This window comes from Orycteropus afer, unplaced genomic scaffold (genome assembly GCF_000298275.1).
Source record: "Orycteropus afer afer isolate SDZICR_OR568_19922 unplaced genomic scaffold, OryAfe1.0 scaffold00094, whole genome shotgun sequence".
NCBI classification, from domain to species: Eukaryota; Metazoa; Chordata; class Mammalia; order Tubulidentata; family Orycteropodidae; genus Orycteropus; species Orycteropus afer.
In genome coordinates this window covers 4,048,407-4,065,198 of record NW_006921681.1, presented here as the reverse complement: position 1 = coordinate 4,065,198, position 16,792 = coordinate 4,048,407, and the positions used below count along the sequence as shown (strand labels likewise).

The 16,792-nt window shown below is 49.3% G+C and overlaps 1 protein-coding gene across 1 annotated transcript in view; it reads right to left on the bottom strand.

Moving 5' to 3' along the window:
• Positions 1-1,916: 1,916 nt before the first annotated feature.
• SLC45A1 (solute carrier family 45 member 1) overlaps positions 1,917-16,792 on the bottom strand; it is a 29,621-nt gene continuing 14,745 nt past the window's right edge. The window contains exons 4-8 of the mRNA XM_007942595.2: positions 14,031-14,770; positions 8,265-8,418; positions 6,667-6,843; positions 4,389-4,594; positions 1,917-2,183 (exon numbers count right to left, since the gene is read on the bottom strand). Coding sequence (XP_007940786.1) covers positions 1,917-2,183; positions 4,389-4,594; positions 6,667-6,843; positions 8,265-8,418; positions 14,031-14,770 — 1,544 coding nt within the window. The remainder of the gene's footprint in view (positions 2,184-4,388; positions 4,595-6,666; positions 6,844-8,264; positions 8,419-14,030; positions 14,771-16,792) is intronic.

The following is a 16,792-nucleotide window of genomic DNA, read 5'->3' as shown; positions in this document are numbered from 1 at the left end:
CATGGATGAGGTGTGGAGATTGAGGCCCAGGTGGGCAGCCCATGGCCCAGGCGAGAGACTGTAGGACAAGTGAGGAGGCCATAGCTGAAGTAAAGAGACCGTGGCTGAAGTGGGAGGTGGTGAAGTACCCCACAGAAGGCTCATAGTTCTCCTGCCCAACTGGCCCTCCTGGTCACAGAGCAGAGAATGGGGCAAACTCCTTGCCATCAACCCTGGACACTCCTCTGAGGCTGGTGATGGGTCCAGGGCCCCTATTGCTTGCTTTGAACTTGGCATTGAGAGTGTTCTCTATGTCCCCCAAACTTGGGGATATGAATCACAGGCCCTGAGGTCATCACCAATTCCATGCCAGGCCGAATTCCAGGACTGCAGGCACACAGTGGCTTGGGCCACCATCTTGTCATCACAGCCTTGTTCCTGGGACAGCCGTCGATAACCACATCCACCCAGACACACCCAGGATGGGGCCTCAGCTGGGGTGTCAAGTAACAGAGGTTAGTGAAGGCCTTTCAGAGGCTTTGAAGCCCATGAGAAGTCTGAGCTTCATCTAAGTCCATAAATGGGCCACGGGGGCAGGTGTTGGTCTCAAGAAGGGCACCTGTGCACAGGATTGGCTGGAAGGTGGGTGAGGGTCCATATGTCCCCCTGCATTCCAGGTCCAGTGGGTGCCTGCACACAGTAGGGTCTGGAAGGCAGGTGTGAGTCTGTATGTCCCCCTTGGATCCAGCTGGTGCCTGTGCACAGTAGGTACTTGTTATGCATCTATGAAATGAATGATGGATGGTGGAGGGAAAAGTATGGGCTCTTCCCTGACCTCCATCTTCTCACTCTAAGTCCTTGCCCCATCGAGTCAGAGGGCAGGATGAGTGTTGACACAGATGCCATTCGGCTGCGTGTTCCTACTTTATGGGGCATTTTACGATCTGCACATTGTGGTTTCTGCCATCCTTCACATGCATCAGGCATGTTGCCACCTCAGATACCACTCCCTAGGTGCCTCAGGCCACTGCTCAGATGGCCTCAGAGAAGCTATCCTGGTCATTCTCCCGAGGATAGCCCTGCTCTCTGGCCTCTCACGCCTTCCTCCTGTCCTGCTTATGTCCATAGTGCTTACTGCCATCTTCAGTCACAGAACCGCCAGCGTAGCATCTCTCTCTCCCGCTCCTATGGCAGCTCCATGGGAGCAGGTACTCGGCACCAAGCAGTACCAGGCACACACTGGGACAGATGTCTGTAGGGTGGAAGGGTCTAGGTGGAAGGGTGGTAGGGGGATAAATGTATGGATGGTTGATGGGTGGATGGATGGTGGCTGGATGAGTGGTGGTGGGTGGATAGATGGAGGGTGGATGGATGAGAGGTTGGGTGGATGAGTGAATCAGTGACTGAGTGAATATGAGGCCTTCTGTCCCATAAGCATTGTATGCCCTAATCTACCATCAGGAAGCAAAGTACAGGATCTCTGCATCTCAGCATTTATCAACATTTGGGGCTAGATTATGCTTTGCTGTGGGAGCAGGCCTGTGCACTGTAAAGTATCTAGCACCATTGCTGGCTAGTAGCACTGCTTTCCCCGACCTGGACTTGTAAAAACCAAAACTCCTTTCACACACTGCCAAAAGTCTTCTGGGGGGTGGCAAAGCTGGTCCCATGGGAGAGTCACTGTATTAGCCCTTTTCTTTCAATAAATGATTCTTACAACCGTCTCCCACAGCTCCCCATGGAGCATCCCCCCAGGAGAGCCACGACTAGACATCACAGCTTTGCTGCTGTCGTTTATTGTTGTATCACATATTTACATCAAACATGAAACCCATCTCCCTGCCCACCAGGGTGGCTGGGTCTTTCCCCGCTGGGCCTGCTCCTGACACCCGGCATAGGCCTGAGTCCAGATTGGGGCTGGGGTGGGAGGGGGCGTGTCACACATTCAGAAGGAGGGGCCGGTGCTCCTCATCTGCAGCGTCACCGGGAGGGATCTCATAAATGACGAACAGGGAGGAGTACAGGCAGCCGAGGAAGGACATGAGGCTGGAGAAATACATCACACCGTTGGCGCTGCCCACAGCTGAAGTCAGGGGTCCCAGGACCAGGGAGACCAGAATCTGGGCCAGGAAGTATTGGCAACTCAGCAGGGAGATGTCCACGCCCATGCCCCGCTTGGTGCCATCTGCGCTGGACCCTGCAAACTTGAGTCAAAAGAGTCGTGTCAGCAGGAGCCACCCCGGCCGCCACCAGACTCGCCTCGATGTACCCAAGCCCGCGTCTCCTGCAGGCCCAGGAGGAGCAGCCCACGCACAACGAGTTCACATTTTCCAGGGCCGACGCATACAGGGCGTTCAGCCAAGAGTTTAATAATATTTGTGTTTAGAGGGATGATGGCAATCGAAAGAATCCATGACTGGGTGGGAGCACAGGCTCTGCCAGGTCCCAGCTAGGAGTGTTTGGGGATTTTTTTCCCTTCACTTGCACCTACAAGAAAAACAGTCTGCCCTGCCAGATGGCTACTTTGGGTTCCCGTTCACCCCTTTAAGAAACCTCTATCAGCCATGATGCCTACAACCAACCAGCTGCCCTCAGCTCCACCCAGGCTCCTGGCGAACCCCGTGTGTGTCGGAGTAGAATTGTGCTCGCAGGGTTTTCAATGGCTGAGTTTTTGGAAGTGGTTGCCAGACCTGTCTTCTGAGCGGCCTCTGGGTGGAATTGAGTCTCCAACCTTTGGGTTAGCAGCCAAGTGTGTTAACTCTGCCAAGTTTATTTTTCATGCAAAATGGTGAGCTCAGCTGAATTTGTCAGAGACTGTGAACTGCTTACTAAATATGGACATGCTCCACAGGCCAGCCTGGGGCACAGCAGTAAAGGGATGCCCCAAATTCAGTAATCAAGATGATGTTTTAGTGCAGTATTTTCAGTTATCCAAATTACTGCAGAAAATCTATGATGGGAATGTTACTTGCCCATAAAGAGAAATAAGATTCTAATAAAAATGACAAACATTAAATACTTAAAGACTTATGCTAAGTGAATGAGCTGGACACAAAAGAGCACATATTGCATGGTTCCATTCACAGGAGCTCTGGTGGCGTAGTGCCTATGGCACCTGACTGCTAACCAGAGGGCTGGTGGTTCAAACCCACCGGCCACTCCTCAGAAGGAAGGTTGGGTAATCTACTTCTATAGTGATACCGCCTCAGAAACCCAAGGACAGGTCACTATGAGTCGGCTCTGACTCGATGGCAGTGAGTTTGGTTTTTGTTTTTCACATGAAACAGCCAGAATAGGAAGGAGCCCTGGTAGCACAACAATGAAGCACTCAGCTGCAAACTGAAAGGTTGATGGTTTGAACCCACCCAGTGGCTCTGCGGGGAAAAAACATCTGGCAATCTGCTCCTGTAGAGATCACAGGCAAAAAATCCCTATGGGGCAGTTCTACTCTGTCACATGGGGTCACTGTGCGTTGAAATCGACTCTCTGGCCCCTAACAACAACTCGCCAGCCGCTAACACCAACACCCAGAACAGACAAGTCCACAGAGATAGACAGCAGATGACTGACTGCCTAGGGGCTCGGGGTCTGAGGAGGAGACAGAGAAGACAGCTAATGGGTGCAGATGGTTTGTGGGGTGACAACAACGTTCTAAAATTGATTGTGCTGATGGCTGCTCGGCACTGACAACCACTGAGCTGTGGACTTCATGGCTGTGAATTCTCTCAAAAGAGCTGTTAAGAGAAACATCCATGATGAGCCAAACAGCAGTATTTTAAATAAAGATCACAGTTCCTGATTTATCCTTTGCCTCAAACTCTGATCTGGCTCCACATCGCTGTTACCAATCTTGTCCTTGAAAATGTTGGTATTTGCTTCATTGTGGATGTCTGACATTCATTTTGATTTAAAAAACTTGCATCCACCCATTACTGATCATGATGACTGAGCTTTTCTGTGCCTGGGATGAGTGCCTCACCTGCCTCACCCTAGGCCCTCAATTGCTTGGACCTGAGCTAACAGGTAACCCAACAGAGAGGAAACAAAGGTGGGTGGGCCTTCCCTCCACTCTCCCCACCTCCCAGTTTCCCTGAAAACCAAGCAGCTGCCACCAAAGGGGCGCATGGCCTGGAGAAGGTGCTTGCCAAGGAAGCAAGGTAAGAGGGGATGTCAGGGCTGGTCTCTGGACAGTCACACAGGACCCAGCCCCCAGAAGCTCTGGCCCCTGTTTAATGGTCTGTTGTTGAAATTCTTAGTAATTATGGAACAAGAAACCCTCCCCTCCATGTTTTCGTCTGGCCCAGGGCCCTGTGGATTATGTAGGTGGCTCCAGGGGACACGTTCTGGGTGGAATGTGCTCTGTGAAGGCAACTTTTCATGGATGGAAGCAGAGAAGAGAGGGTGCCTACCTTCTTGCTCTGGTAGTAGTCACAGAGGAGCGAGTAGGGCAGGGTGCAGAGGGTGGAGAACAGAACCCCGTAGGTGATACACAGGGACAGGACCACATAGAGGTTCCGAGAGAGGGTCGCCAGCCCGGTGCCCAGGCCGAAGGCGAGGTAGGCAATGAAGTAGAGCGTGCGGATGCTCAGGTGCTCCTCCAGCTTCTCCAGGACGGCTGCAGGAGGACGGGGAGTGAGCCGCCTCAGCGCCCAGGGACAAGGCCCCCTGCCCCGGGGCCGACCCCAGGGCCAGAGGGGTGGGAAACGGCACACCACTCTCCTTGAACCACAGCACCTGCTGGAGGAGCCTGGGACTGGGCTGAGGGACCCCCGGTGGCTGCAGGGGGAAGCCCAGGACAGGGCTTTCCAGGTGGATGACAGAACCTGGGGTATCTTCATCCTTACAGGGGTCTTGGGGCTGAAACACCAAAGAGGCTGAGGAATTTAGAGGTTTGAGCTAAGGCTCCATCTTCTGGGAGGAGTCTGAAGCTCTCTGTCTCTTACCAAAAACAGGGACCCCAACCACCCACTGTGGGGCCAGCCGTCATCCTTATGACCACTGTGAGGCCCAGATGCTATTGCTTTCCACGACCAAACAAAATGAGTCATTTCTGATCCACCCCAGCTATAACCAGTTGCCATAGGGCTATTCCAACTCGTGACCACATGGTTTCCAACAGCTGACTTTTTAGAAGTAGGTGACCAGGCATTTCTTCCAAGATTTCTCTGGGTAGACTTGAACCTCCAACCTTCAGTTAGCCACTGGGCATGCTCACCATTTGCACCACCCAGAGATCCCACTCCAGCTGCAGAAGAGCCGAAAACCTTCAGGTGCCGACCCACCAGCAGAGTTCAACGAGACCCAACAAATCCTTGAATATGCTGCCTCGACCCCTGAACGCAAGTCCTCATTCTGCTTCCCTGTGCTGGGGGGCCTGAATTCACTAAAACTGAACTGGGCTTGGCAAACCGCCGCTCACAGGACAAACCTGTGTTTGCATGGCCCATGAGCTAAGAAAAGTTTCCATGGGAAAGTTTTAAGTCATTGGAAAAAAGCAAAAGAATAGTTAAAGCACGTGAAAATGACATGAAAGTCATCAACGCAGTCTTGAAGGACTGCAGCCACCCCCTGTTCGTGATGTGCTATCTGTGGCTGCTTTCACACTGCAGTGACCCAGTAGTTGGGACAGACACCGTGTGTCCCACAAAGCCAAAAACATCCACCATCTGGCCCTTTACAGAAAAAGTGGGTCGACTTCTGAAATAAGATTTACCTGTTTTATCTCCTAGCCAAGTTCCCCACTGGATTGGCACCCCATGTCCCAGTGTGAAGTCACACCCCCTCCTAGGTCCCTGGTGCTGTTAAAGCCCCATGGGCCGCCTGGGCCCCAAAGCTCAGAGTCAACTCGGACTCTGGACCCTCCCCATCCCTGTTGTCTTGATTATCTGGGTACAGCACTCTTGCCCCACCTGTCCCCCATTCTCACCTTCAAGCTCCACCTCTCTCTGGACCAGCTGCTGCATGCGATGCATCTGGGGTGCTGCCCGGTGAGTGATCTCCTGGTCTGTCCCTGGGGCCCCTACTGTGTTCTCTCTGCTCGGTGTTCTAGACACTTCCCTGGTCCTCCTGCAAGGCCCCTAGTTCTTGGCGGTGCTGATGCTCACAGGACCCACCCCTGCACACCCTGCCCCCACCACCCAGCATGGAGCTGTGTATCCAGCAGGCCCTCAGAGGTTGCTCAGTGACAGAGAAACAGCAGTGTCACCAAATGAAGGAGCTCTGGTAGCGTAGTGCCTAAGGCACTTCACTGCTAACCAGAAGGCTGGCGGTTCAAACTCACCAGCCACTCCCCAGAAGGAAGATTGGGCGATCTACTTCCGTAGTAATACCGCCTTGGAAACCCAAGGAGGGGTCGCTATGAATCGGGTGCAACTCCACTGCCATAACAACAACATTGTAGCAGGAGTCCTTGAGTGGCACAGAGTTTAAGCATTTGATTGCTGGCCAAAATGGTGGCTGGCTTGAACGCACCCAGGGGCCGTGGGAGAAAGACGTGGTGATCTGCTTCCAAAAGGTCACAGCCTTGAAAACTCTGCACACATGGGGTCACCATGAAGCGGAATCAATTGGACAGCAACTAACACGAGTAGTGATGCAAACCGTCCTCCGTGGACGTACTCCAATGGCCCACTAGAGGGCAGCACCCCCAAAGAAGCCAGGCCCACACCTTGCCCGAGCTCCAGGTACCTGAGTAGAAGGCGGCGCTGAAGGCGTAGATGCACATTCCCCAGCAGCCCATGGTGACGCCGCTGTTGTACTTTTGATATTCTTCCGACGTGTGTGGGGCCTTGGGGTTCCCCTGAAACACTACCTCGCCCATGAAGTCCGTGTAGAAGAGCAGCATCCCCTCGAACGAGAGCCACCCTGAGCAGAGAAGAGAATGAGTGAGCGAGCTCTGGCCGCAGGTGCTGTACCTCGGCCTTCCCTCTAACCAACAATGCTTTGACTCTTTGCCCGCCATCCAGTTCTGACTCAGGCGACCCTATGTGTGTGGAGTAAAACTGTGCCCTATGGGGTTTGCAAGGCTGTTACTTTTCGGAAGCAGATCACCCACCAGGCCTGTCTTCTGAGGTGCCTCTGTGTGGGTTTGAATCATCAACCTTTTGGTTAGTGGTCAAGCACTTAACCGTTTGTGCCACCTCTTACTATATTGTTGTTGTTGTTATGTGCCCTCGAGTGGGACCCGACTCATAGCGACCCCTCCTTGGGTTTCTGAGGCAGCCCAGTTATGAGAGTAACGAGTAATTTCTGTAGTTATAAAAATTATAAGAAAATTTAAATTACACTGAGCAGCAGCACCCAGAGGTAGCATCTGTTACTATGTTTGTAGATTTCCTTTGTCTTTTTTAAAAATAAATGTGTATTTGTATAAATACAAGCTCTGCTGCAGGAAGGTTTTGCACACTGCACTTTCTCCAAGCGTTACTGCTAAGACAGGAGCTAAGCCCCGTTCCTCTTTCCCAATGCCTCACCCTGCTCCCCACTCTCTCTTTCTCTGCAAGGGCCAAGAGAAGACCTGTGGTGCGCCACCTATGTGCGGATCCGTTAAATTGGGAGATAGATATCAGGAAGCCCGGATGTTGATACCCATCACCCATCTGTCAGTTGGTCATGCTGTAGTGGTTTATGTGTTGCTATGATGCAGGAAGGTATGCCGCTGGTATTTCAAATACCAGCAGAGTCACCCAGGGTGGGCAGGTTTCAGCAGAGTTTCCAGACCAAGACAGACTAGGAAGAAAGATCTGGTGATCTATTTCTGAAAATTAGCCAATAAAACCCCAATGCATGACAACAGAATATTATCCAATAGTGCTGGGAGGTGAGCCCCCTAGTTGGCACTACACAAAAGCTGCAACAGTGGACACAGGCACACTAACAATTATGAAGTTGGGGCAGGACTGGGCAATGTTTTGTTCTGTTGTATATGGGGTCACCTTGAGTGAGAGCCAACACTACAGCAACTAACAACAACATAGACTCAGGTGTCGGGCCAGGTAACGCCTGGTTTAATTTGGAGCTGCCCCTTCCTGGAGAAAAGGCCTCGGTGGGGCTGTCTTCTAGTGTGGGCACCACCCCAAAGCCCACAGAGGGGGTTGGGTGGCTAAACCAATGGCTTCCATGCCCTTTCAGGAGAGAACTTCCTTTGCAGAGACGCCCCTGTGAACTGAGGCTTTGGGGCGTCTTGGGAGGCCAGTGAGGAAGAGAATCCTGGGTCAGGTGGCCCCATCCCCAGCACGCAGCACCTGGGACACGGACACACAGGGGGGGCTTTGCTGGGAGCTCACCCAGGAAGTGGTTGACACAGAGGTTGCGGAGCGCCTTGGGCATGTTGCAGATGGTGGAACAGAGGCGCCTCATGGACAGCGGCTGCTCTGACTGCTCGCTGGAGCCGGTCAGCTCGCTCTCGTACTTCACGCCGTTCAGTAAGATGTTCGCCACCTGCAAAGAAAGCCCACCAAGTGACACCTGTCAGAGCATTGAATTCCGGGCATCCCCGAGGAAGCGTCCCTCAGTGTCTAGGGGGGATTGGTTCCAGGACCCTCACAGGTACCAAAATCCGTGGGTGTTCAAGTCCCTTATATAAAATGGCATAGTATTTGCATAAAACCTACACACATCCTCCCACATACTTAAAACCATTCCTGGATTACTTATAATACTCAGTATAATACAGATGCTATGTAAATAGCACTTTGTGCTCCTCCTTAGCCTTTGCTGATTGCTTTGATACTTAATTGTTTTTTAGGAGCTATTTTTTCATAGAAACAAAGGGTGCACAGAACACAACTAACTAATGCCAAACAGTGCTTGAACAGCGTGCCTGAGAGACAGGATCTGGACACGGTGGGAGGCTACAGCAGGGTGCGCCTACAATCACTTCATCCAGTGGATTCAGTGCAGTGCTCTGTGCATGACAAATGCACTCTCTGCCTTTTGGAGCTTTCTAGAATTTTTTTCCCCCACATCTTTTTGATCCACAGGTGGTTGAATCTGCAGATGTGGACTCCACAGATACAGAGGGCCAACAGTACTTAGCTGTCAATCAGAAACAGAACAAGTAGAGGCCGTGAGGTTGTCTACCAGATGGGATTGGCCAAGCATCAAATACCACCCGCTCATGATAGAAACAACTTAAGAGCATCTCCATGGAGACTCAAAAGCAGCTAAGGTTAGAATTTCATCTCGATGTGCCTGTGATTTGGCTGTATTCTGGAGCCTGCAAGGTCTGTGCCACAGGGAGTTAGCTCTATCTTGAAAACTTTGAAATAAAAGTAATACAGGTCAGTTCGAACTTAGACATTGCAAAGTTCCTTCTTTTTCATAGAAGGAACTGGTTACATTTCAATGTAAATGAAGCATCTCAATGTGCTTGGAGATGTCTGGACAAAGCTCTCTCTGAACAGGTGGAACTCCTTTCTACCCAGAGGACAAGGTGGCCAAGTCCACATGGCCAGGGACTAATTTATTTACCACAACCTTGAACAAGGGGGTGCCCTTGGATCCCATTGTCATGGAATTGACAGAATTGTCACTCCCATTGTCACAGAATTGAAACTGCAATGAGTGAGGGTTAGATCTCATTCTGGAACCCAATACCAACACTTGGTTGACAAATCCTCTCAATGACATCATTTGCTTACCTCTTCCTGAAATGGCCACCACCATCTGTCAGTTTGTCATACAGTGGTGGCTTACATGTTGCTGTGACACTGGAAGCTATGCTATTTCAAACACCAGCAGGGTCACCCCTAGTGGACAGGTTTCAACAGAGCTTTCAGACTAAGCCAGACTAGGAAGAAAGGTCTGGAGATCTGCTTCCAAAAATTAGCCAGTGAAAACCCTATGGATCACAACAGAGCATTGTCCAACTCACTTGCTTTGGATGTATGAGGAGGGACCAGTTGCTGAGGAGGATGTCATGTTTCACCAAAGCAGAGGGCCCGCGAGGGCAAGGGGGGACCCTCAGGGAGATAAATTGGCACAATAGCCTCAAGGATGGACTCAAACATGCCAGCAATTTTGAGGATGACGCAGGGCCAGCTGACCTTTTGTTCTATCGCACATAAGGTCACCATGAATTGGAGCCAACTTGACAACAGCTGTCCATCTATCCATCTCCATCTCTTTATCTATCTCCCTATCTATCTCTCTGGAATGAGAAGGCTTCATTCCACAATAGCTCTGCCAGCATTTGTAGTGTAAACTCAGGTAAATGAATCACGTTGGAAGTTGAATGTTTTGAGAACAAAGATGAGACATTGCTCAATTAGGGGTTTGTGAAGTTGTCCACACCTGAATATCCCAGTGAGAACAGGAAGTGCTCTGTTCCAAGGGCATTATATTCACAAAGCCTGTCCCCCTTCCCCTCCCATTTGGCCAATGCCTTTATAGTTAGATCTTGATTTATCCTTTCCTCAAAGAACCAAGAATTTCATAAGACCAATAAAATCCTTAAACTACACTCTATCAAGAATGGAAATAGGAAAAAGAGGATTCAAGATTTTCGAGCCCACCTAAAGAACTACTGTATCTAGAAGCCAGTTTGCATTTTTTGAAGCAGGACAGTATGAGTCAGTGTTGACAAAACCTATTTAATTGTTCTGGTCTCATCAAGAATGAGGCTAGCAATGCCCTTGACTTGAGCAGTTAACCATCTCTTTCCTTTGACAATCATGGGACTTCCTAGCTCTCTGGTGGTTTACAGTTCTTCACTCTCTCCAGACATGAGTTCATGAGATGTCCACCACCACCACCACCAAGCAATGTGCAGTCACCCCAACTCATGGTGACCCACGTATTGGAGAGTACAATTGCTCCACAGGGTTTCTAGCCTGTAATCCAAGATGCTGGACTATATGAAGAAGAACACATCAGGATTGGAGGAAGACTCATTAACAACCTGCAATACGCAGGTGACACAACCTTGCTTGCTGAAAGTGAAGAAGACTCAAAACACTAACTGATGAAGATCAAAGACTACAGCCTTCGGTATGGATTATATCAACATAAAGAAAAAACAATTCTCACAGCTGGATCGATAAGTAACATCATGATAAACTGAGAAAAGATTGACATTGTCAAGGATTTCATTTTACTTGAATTCACAATCCATGCCCATTGAAGCAGCAGTCAAAAAACCAAATGATGTATTGCATTGGGAAAATCTGCAAAAGACTTCTTTAAAGTGTTAAAGAAAAGAGCAAAGATGTCATTTTGAAAGCTAAGGTGTACCATTATGTTTTCGATAGTCTTATATTCATGTGAAAGTTGGAAGTGAATAAGGAAGACTGAAGAAGAATGATGCATTTGAATTGTGGTGTTGGTGAAGAATATTGAGTATCTCATGGGCTGCCAGAAGAATGAATAAATTTATCTTGGAAGAAGTACAGTCAGAATGCTCCTTAGAAGTGAGAATGGCCAGACTTCATCTCTCATACTTTGGCGATGTTATAAGGAGGAACCAGTCCCTGGAGAAGGACATCATTGTTGATAACGTAGAGGGTCAGCAAAAAAGGGGAAGATTGTGAAGGAGATGGATTGACACAGTGGCTGCAAGAATGGACTCAAGCACAGCAAGGGTTGGGAGGATGGCACAGGACTGGGCAGTGCTTCATTCTGTTGTATCTAGGGTCACTGTGAGTTGAAACCAACTTGATGGCACCTAACAACAACAATCTTTATGTAAGCAGGTCACCGGGTCTTTCTTCCTCAGAGCCACTGGGTGGGTTTGAACCAAGATGTCCATAGGGGCTCTCAAAACTCCCCTACAATGACTCAGATGCACATTCTTAGCATCCTTCCTCAAGATGAGGCTTAACAGATAATGGGAGGAGTTATTGGGTGGCACAAATGGTTAAGTGCTTGGCTACTAACCAAAAGGTTGGTAGTTCAGATCCACCCAGAGACATCTCAGAAGAAAGGCCTGGTGATCTACTTCTGAAAGATCATAGCCATTGGAAACACTCTGGAGCAGTTCTACTCTGACACATGTTGGATCACCATGAGTTGGAGTTGACTCAATGGAAACTTTCAACTAGTGTATTAGACCATAACTAGATTTGCATTAGGAGCTCTGGTGGTGTATTGCCTAAAGCATTTGACTGCTAACCAGAAGGCTGGTGGTTCAAACCCACAAGCCACTCCTTGGAAGCAAGACTGGGTAATCTACTTCCATAGAGATACCACCTTGGAAACCCAAGGAGGGGTCACTATGAGTTGGATCTGACTTGATGGCAGTGAGTTTTTTGAGTTTAGATTTACATTATTGAAAGTGAAAAATACCCTCTCTTGACTAAAAGGAACACTAATAGTAAGAGATAATGTAAATGGCATGAAGGAATGAATACACAAGAGAAAAACCAATGAGACAAACAATTACGAGAAGAAAATGAGCCAGGATCTCAAAATATGTCTCCAGTCAGCCTCAGATAAAGTCTGAGAAGTCTTTCAAGCATAGAGGAGGGGGCACCTGCTCCTTGAGGTGAAATGGAACAGCAGGACATAGTCATTTGGGTCTCATGTGGGTCTGGGATGGGTAGGCAGAGCCTGGGCATTGCATCAGTGACACACTGCATATGGTGCATACGGCATCTGTGGCCCCAGGACATGCATCTCACTGGGCTGTGCTTCTGGTCACCCAGCCTTCAGGAGCACCTCCTCTGAAGGATCTGTGCAGGCTCAACCCAGTTTTATAGGATGCATGTGCAAGAAGAGCACAGTGGTGGTTCGGTGCCAGAGTTCTCTCCTTCCACGTGGAGACCCAGGTTTGATGACCAACCAGTGCACCTCCTGTGCAACCACCTGTCAGTGGAGGCTGTATGTTGCTACGATGCTGAGCAGGTTTGAGTGGAGCTTCCAGACTAAGATGGAGCAGGAAGAAAGGCCTGGGGATCTAGTCCCAAAACTCAGCCAGTGAAAACCCCCATGGCTCACTCTCGTCCAATCCATGACAACCGAGCAGTGGGACAGGACCCATTAGCATTTTGTCCCATTGTGCATGGGATCATCATGAATTGGTGGTCAACTGGATGACAGCTAACAACGACAACATGCTTAAGAAACTCCAAGATCTTATTGAAATGAGCTCTCATCCCGTAGTGTCCCCTGAGGGCTGGCAGGGCACAGTAGCTATTGTGCCTGCTTTACATGAAAGAATAACCTCTTTAAAGTCACCTCACCCAGATCATGGACGCTGAAAGCTAGTAGAATCCCCCAAACAAGCCACTGGGTTCATGGTCCTTTAGCCAACATGGAATATACTAACTACAGCTCGTACAGCCTTCCAGAAGGTCCTGTGCTTTCATAGGAGGACAGGCCTCTGCCCTGTAGAGCCCAGCATTTCTCCTGCCTCTGGGAGTGAGCTAATGCTGGGTATTAGGAGAGACAGTATCTACAGCAGACGACAGCCCAGAGCATTCAGGGTTTCACCACGTTCTCCTTCTGCCTTTCACGACCACTTAGATTCTTTGGCACCAGAGTCACTCAGTCAAAATGGACTGCAAGTGTTGGAAAGAAATACTAGAAACAAACACACACTCCTAGACTGAATGACCTTTGGGAATATGAAGCAGAGTTTAAAAGAATTGTCAATTTATCACATAGCCAGTTTATTGTTGTTGTGTGCTGCTAAATCAATTCCGACTCATAGTGACCCTATAGGACAGAGTAAAACTGCCCTATTGGGTTTCCCAGGTTGTAATCTTTATGGGAGCAGATTACCACAGAGCTGCTGGGTGGGTTCGAACCGCTGACCCTGCAGGTAGCAGACAAGTGCTTACCTGTTCTGCCACCAGGGCTCTTTGACAATTTATTAAACTCCCTGATTTATACTTAGCAGATGCCATGACCACCTTCGTCTGTGGGACTCACTTTAGAACATTTGTTTACTGATGTGTCTGTCAGTGAAAATGTAAATGCTTATGAAGCTGTCTATTTAGATCAACACACTTTACAATTCCACTCTGATGGCCCACAGGTTTTTGTTTGTTTTTTCAAAACCGATTCTCCTTCTTTGTCATCCAGCTAATGCTCTTCAGTGTCCCCCCTGTTACCTGTTGGCTGAAGGTCACGTTCCTTCTCCTGCTAGTTTCTGGGCAACTTCCTCCAGCAGCATCTGGAATGGCCAAGGTCTGGGGCCTCTTCAGAATCCCTGCCGATCGTGGCTTTGAGGTGTCCAAGGAGCCCACCCTTAAGATGTCCCCATCCACGCCAGAGGTCAGGGCGGCCTCCCTGCGCTCCAGAAGCCCACGGTCCTGGTGGTAGAAGCCCTCAGGCACCCGGGGGAAGCTGACACTGATGGTCTGTCTGGGGAAGCTTCCGGGAAGGGCCAGGTAGCTGTCCTGGCCTCCCGTGAAGCAGTCTATGAGGACACTGTCTATGTTGGAGGTGCCAAAGGAGGAGGCGAACTCGCTGAGCCCTGTCAGGGAGCTGTCCCTGCTGATGAAGCTGCCGTATTTTGGTGTGAGGGGGCTGAGAGGAGAGATGGGGCTGGTGAAGCTGGCGTATAAGTTGGTGGCATTGTGAGAAGGCAGGTCCTCACCAGCACCTTCCTCAAACAAGATGGGTGGGGAAGGGGGCAGGGGCAAGCTGGGACTCTTCATGGCAGCTCTCTTCTCGCCCAGGGGCCGCAGTGGACGCTCCGGGATGCTGACCAGGGTCAGGACGGTGGTGACACTCAGGGTGACTGCGGTGAAGATGTAAATAACTCGGAGCTGCCCACCCAGGGCTCGCCCGAAGCTGGTTTTGTCCCAGTGGATCCCCCCAACAACATAGCCGAACCCTCCTCCAAGACCTACAGAGAGAAGCAGGGTATCAGTGTCTTCTGCAGGTAGGCAGAGAAAGCCCCAGAGAGGGGTGGACACTGCTCACCAATGTCCACACCAAACCCCTTGTGGCCTAGTTGATTCCGACTCATGGTGACCCGACACGTGTCAGAGTAGAACTGCACTCCATGGGGCTTCCAATGGTTGATCGCCAGGCCTTCTCCCGTGCTATTGAAGGATGGAGTTGGACTACCAACCTTTCAATTAGTAGCCAAGTGCAAATGGAGCCACCCACGTACCTACACCAATGTCCATCCCTCTATTCTTCACAGTCGCCAAAAGGTGGAAACAACCCAAGTCTCCATCGATGGATGGATAAGCACAATGTGGTACATGCATATAATGGAATATTACTCAACCATAAAGAGGAAGGAAGCATTGATTCATGCCACAACATGGATGAACCTTAACAACATTATGCTGAGTGCAATTAGTCAGACCTAAATGGAAAATAGGAGCTCTGGTAGCATAGTGGCTAAAGCACTTGACTGCTAACCAGAAGGCTGGTAGTTCAAACCCACCAGCCACTCCTTGGAAGGAAGGTTGGGCAATCCTACTTCCATAGTGATACTGCCTCGGAAACCCAAGGAGGGGTTGCTATGAGTGAGGGCTGACTTGACGGCACATAACAACAACAACAACAACAACAACAAAAGGAAAATAATGTATGCTCCCACTAATGTGAAATATCCAGAATGGGCAAACGCACAGAGACTAAAGCTGACTAGTGGTTACGAAGGACTCATGGGAGGAGGATATGGGGAAATATTTGCTTAAGAGACATTGGGTTTCTATTAAGGGTGATGAAAAGCTCTAGAAATGAATAGTGATGAAGGTTGCACAACACAGGGGACATAATGTCACTGAATTGTACATGTAAAAATGATTGAAATGATAAATGGTCTGTATATCTCACCACAGTAATTTTTTTTTTCTTTAAGAGGGATGGTTTCCTTTCTTAGAAGGATACAAAAAAAAAAAAAAAAAAGCCAGTTGCAGCCAAGTTCATTCCTACTCATGGTGGCCCCATGTGTGTCAGAGCAGAACTGTGCCCATAGGGTCTGTAGGCTGTAATAATTACAGAAGGAGATCACCAGGACTTTCTTCCGTGAAGCCATGGTGGGGGCGAGTTCTAACCACAAAACTTTTGGTTAGCAGCTGAGGGCTTAATCATGCCAAAGAGCAACAATGCGTTCTAGATGAAGTGACTGAAGCTTGGAGAGGCCCAGCAGTTTGTGCAACACTGCATAGTTAATAAATGGAGGGCTCCAAGAACCTATTCAGGCTTTCAGAGCCCGGGCCTCCAACTACCAGGCCATCTGAACTCCTCCTACAGACCCTGCCCATGTCTTGCATCTTTTCCTTGATTTAAACAAATCTTTTTGATTGCCATTTTAAATAGGATTTTTTTTTTCTCCCATTTTATTTTGTAACAAGGTTAGTCTTTTACACAGCAAAGCTTGTTGTTGTTGTTAGGCGCCTTCTAGTTGGCTCCGACTCATGGCCTGTGCCAGCCTCACAAACCTCGCTATACCTGAGCCCATGGTTGCAGCCACTGTGTCAGTCCATCTCGTTGAGGGCCTTCCCCTTTTTCGTTGATCTTCCACTTTACCAAACATGATATCCTTCTCCAGAGAATGGTCCCTTCTGAGAACATGACCAAAGTAAATGAGACGAAATCTGACCATTCTGGCCACACTTCTTCCAGGACAGATTTGTTAGTCCTTCTGGCAGTCCAAGGTACTTTCAGTATTCTCTGCCAACACCACAACTCGAAAACATCAATGCTTCTTCAGTCTTCCTTATTCATTGTCCAGCTTTCCCTTGCATATGAGGTGACTGAAAATATCATGGCATGGGTTAGGTGGATCTTAGTCTTCAAAGAGACATCTTTGCTCTTCAGCACTTGAAAGAGGTCTTTTGCAGCAGATTTGCCCAGTGAACTACATTGTCTGATGTCCTGACTGCTGCTTCCATTGGTGTTGATTGTG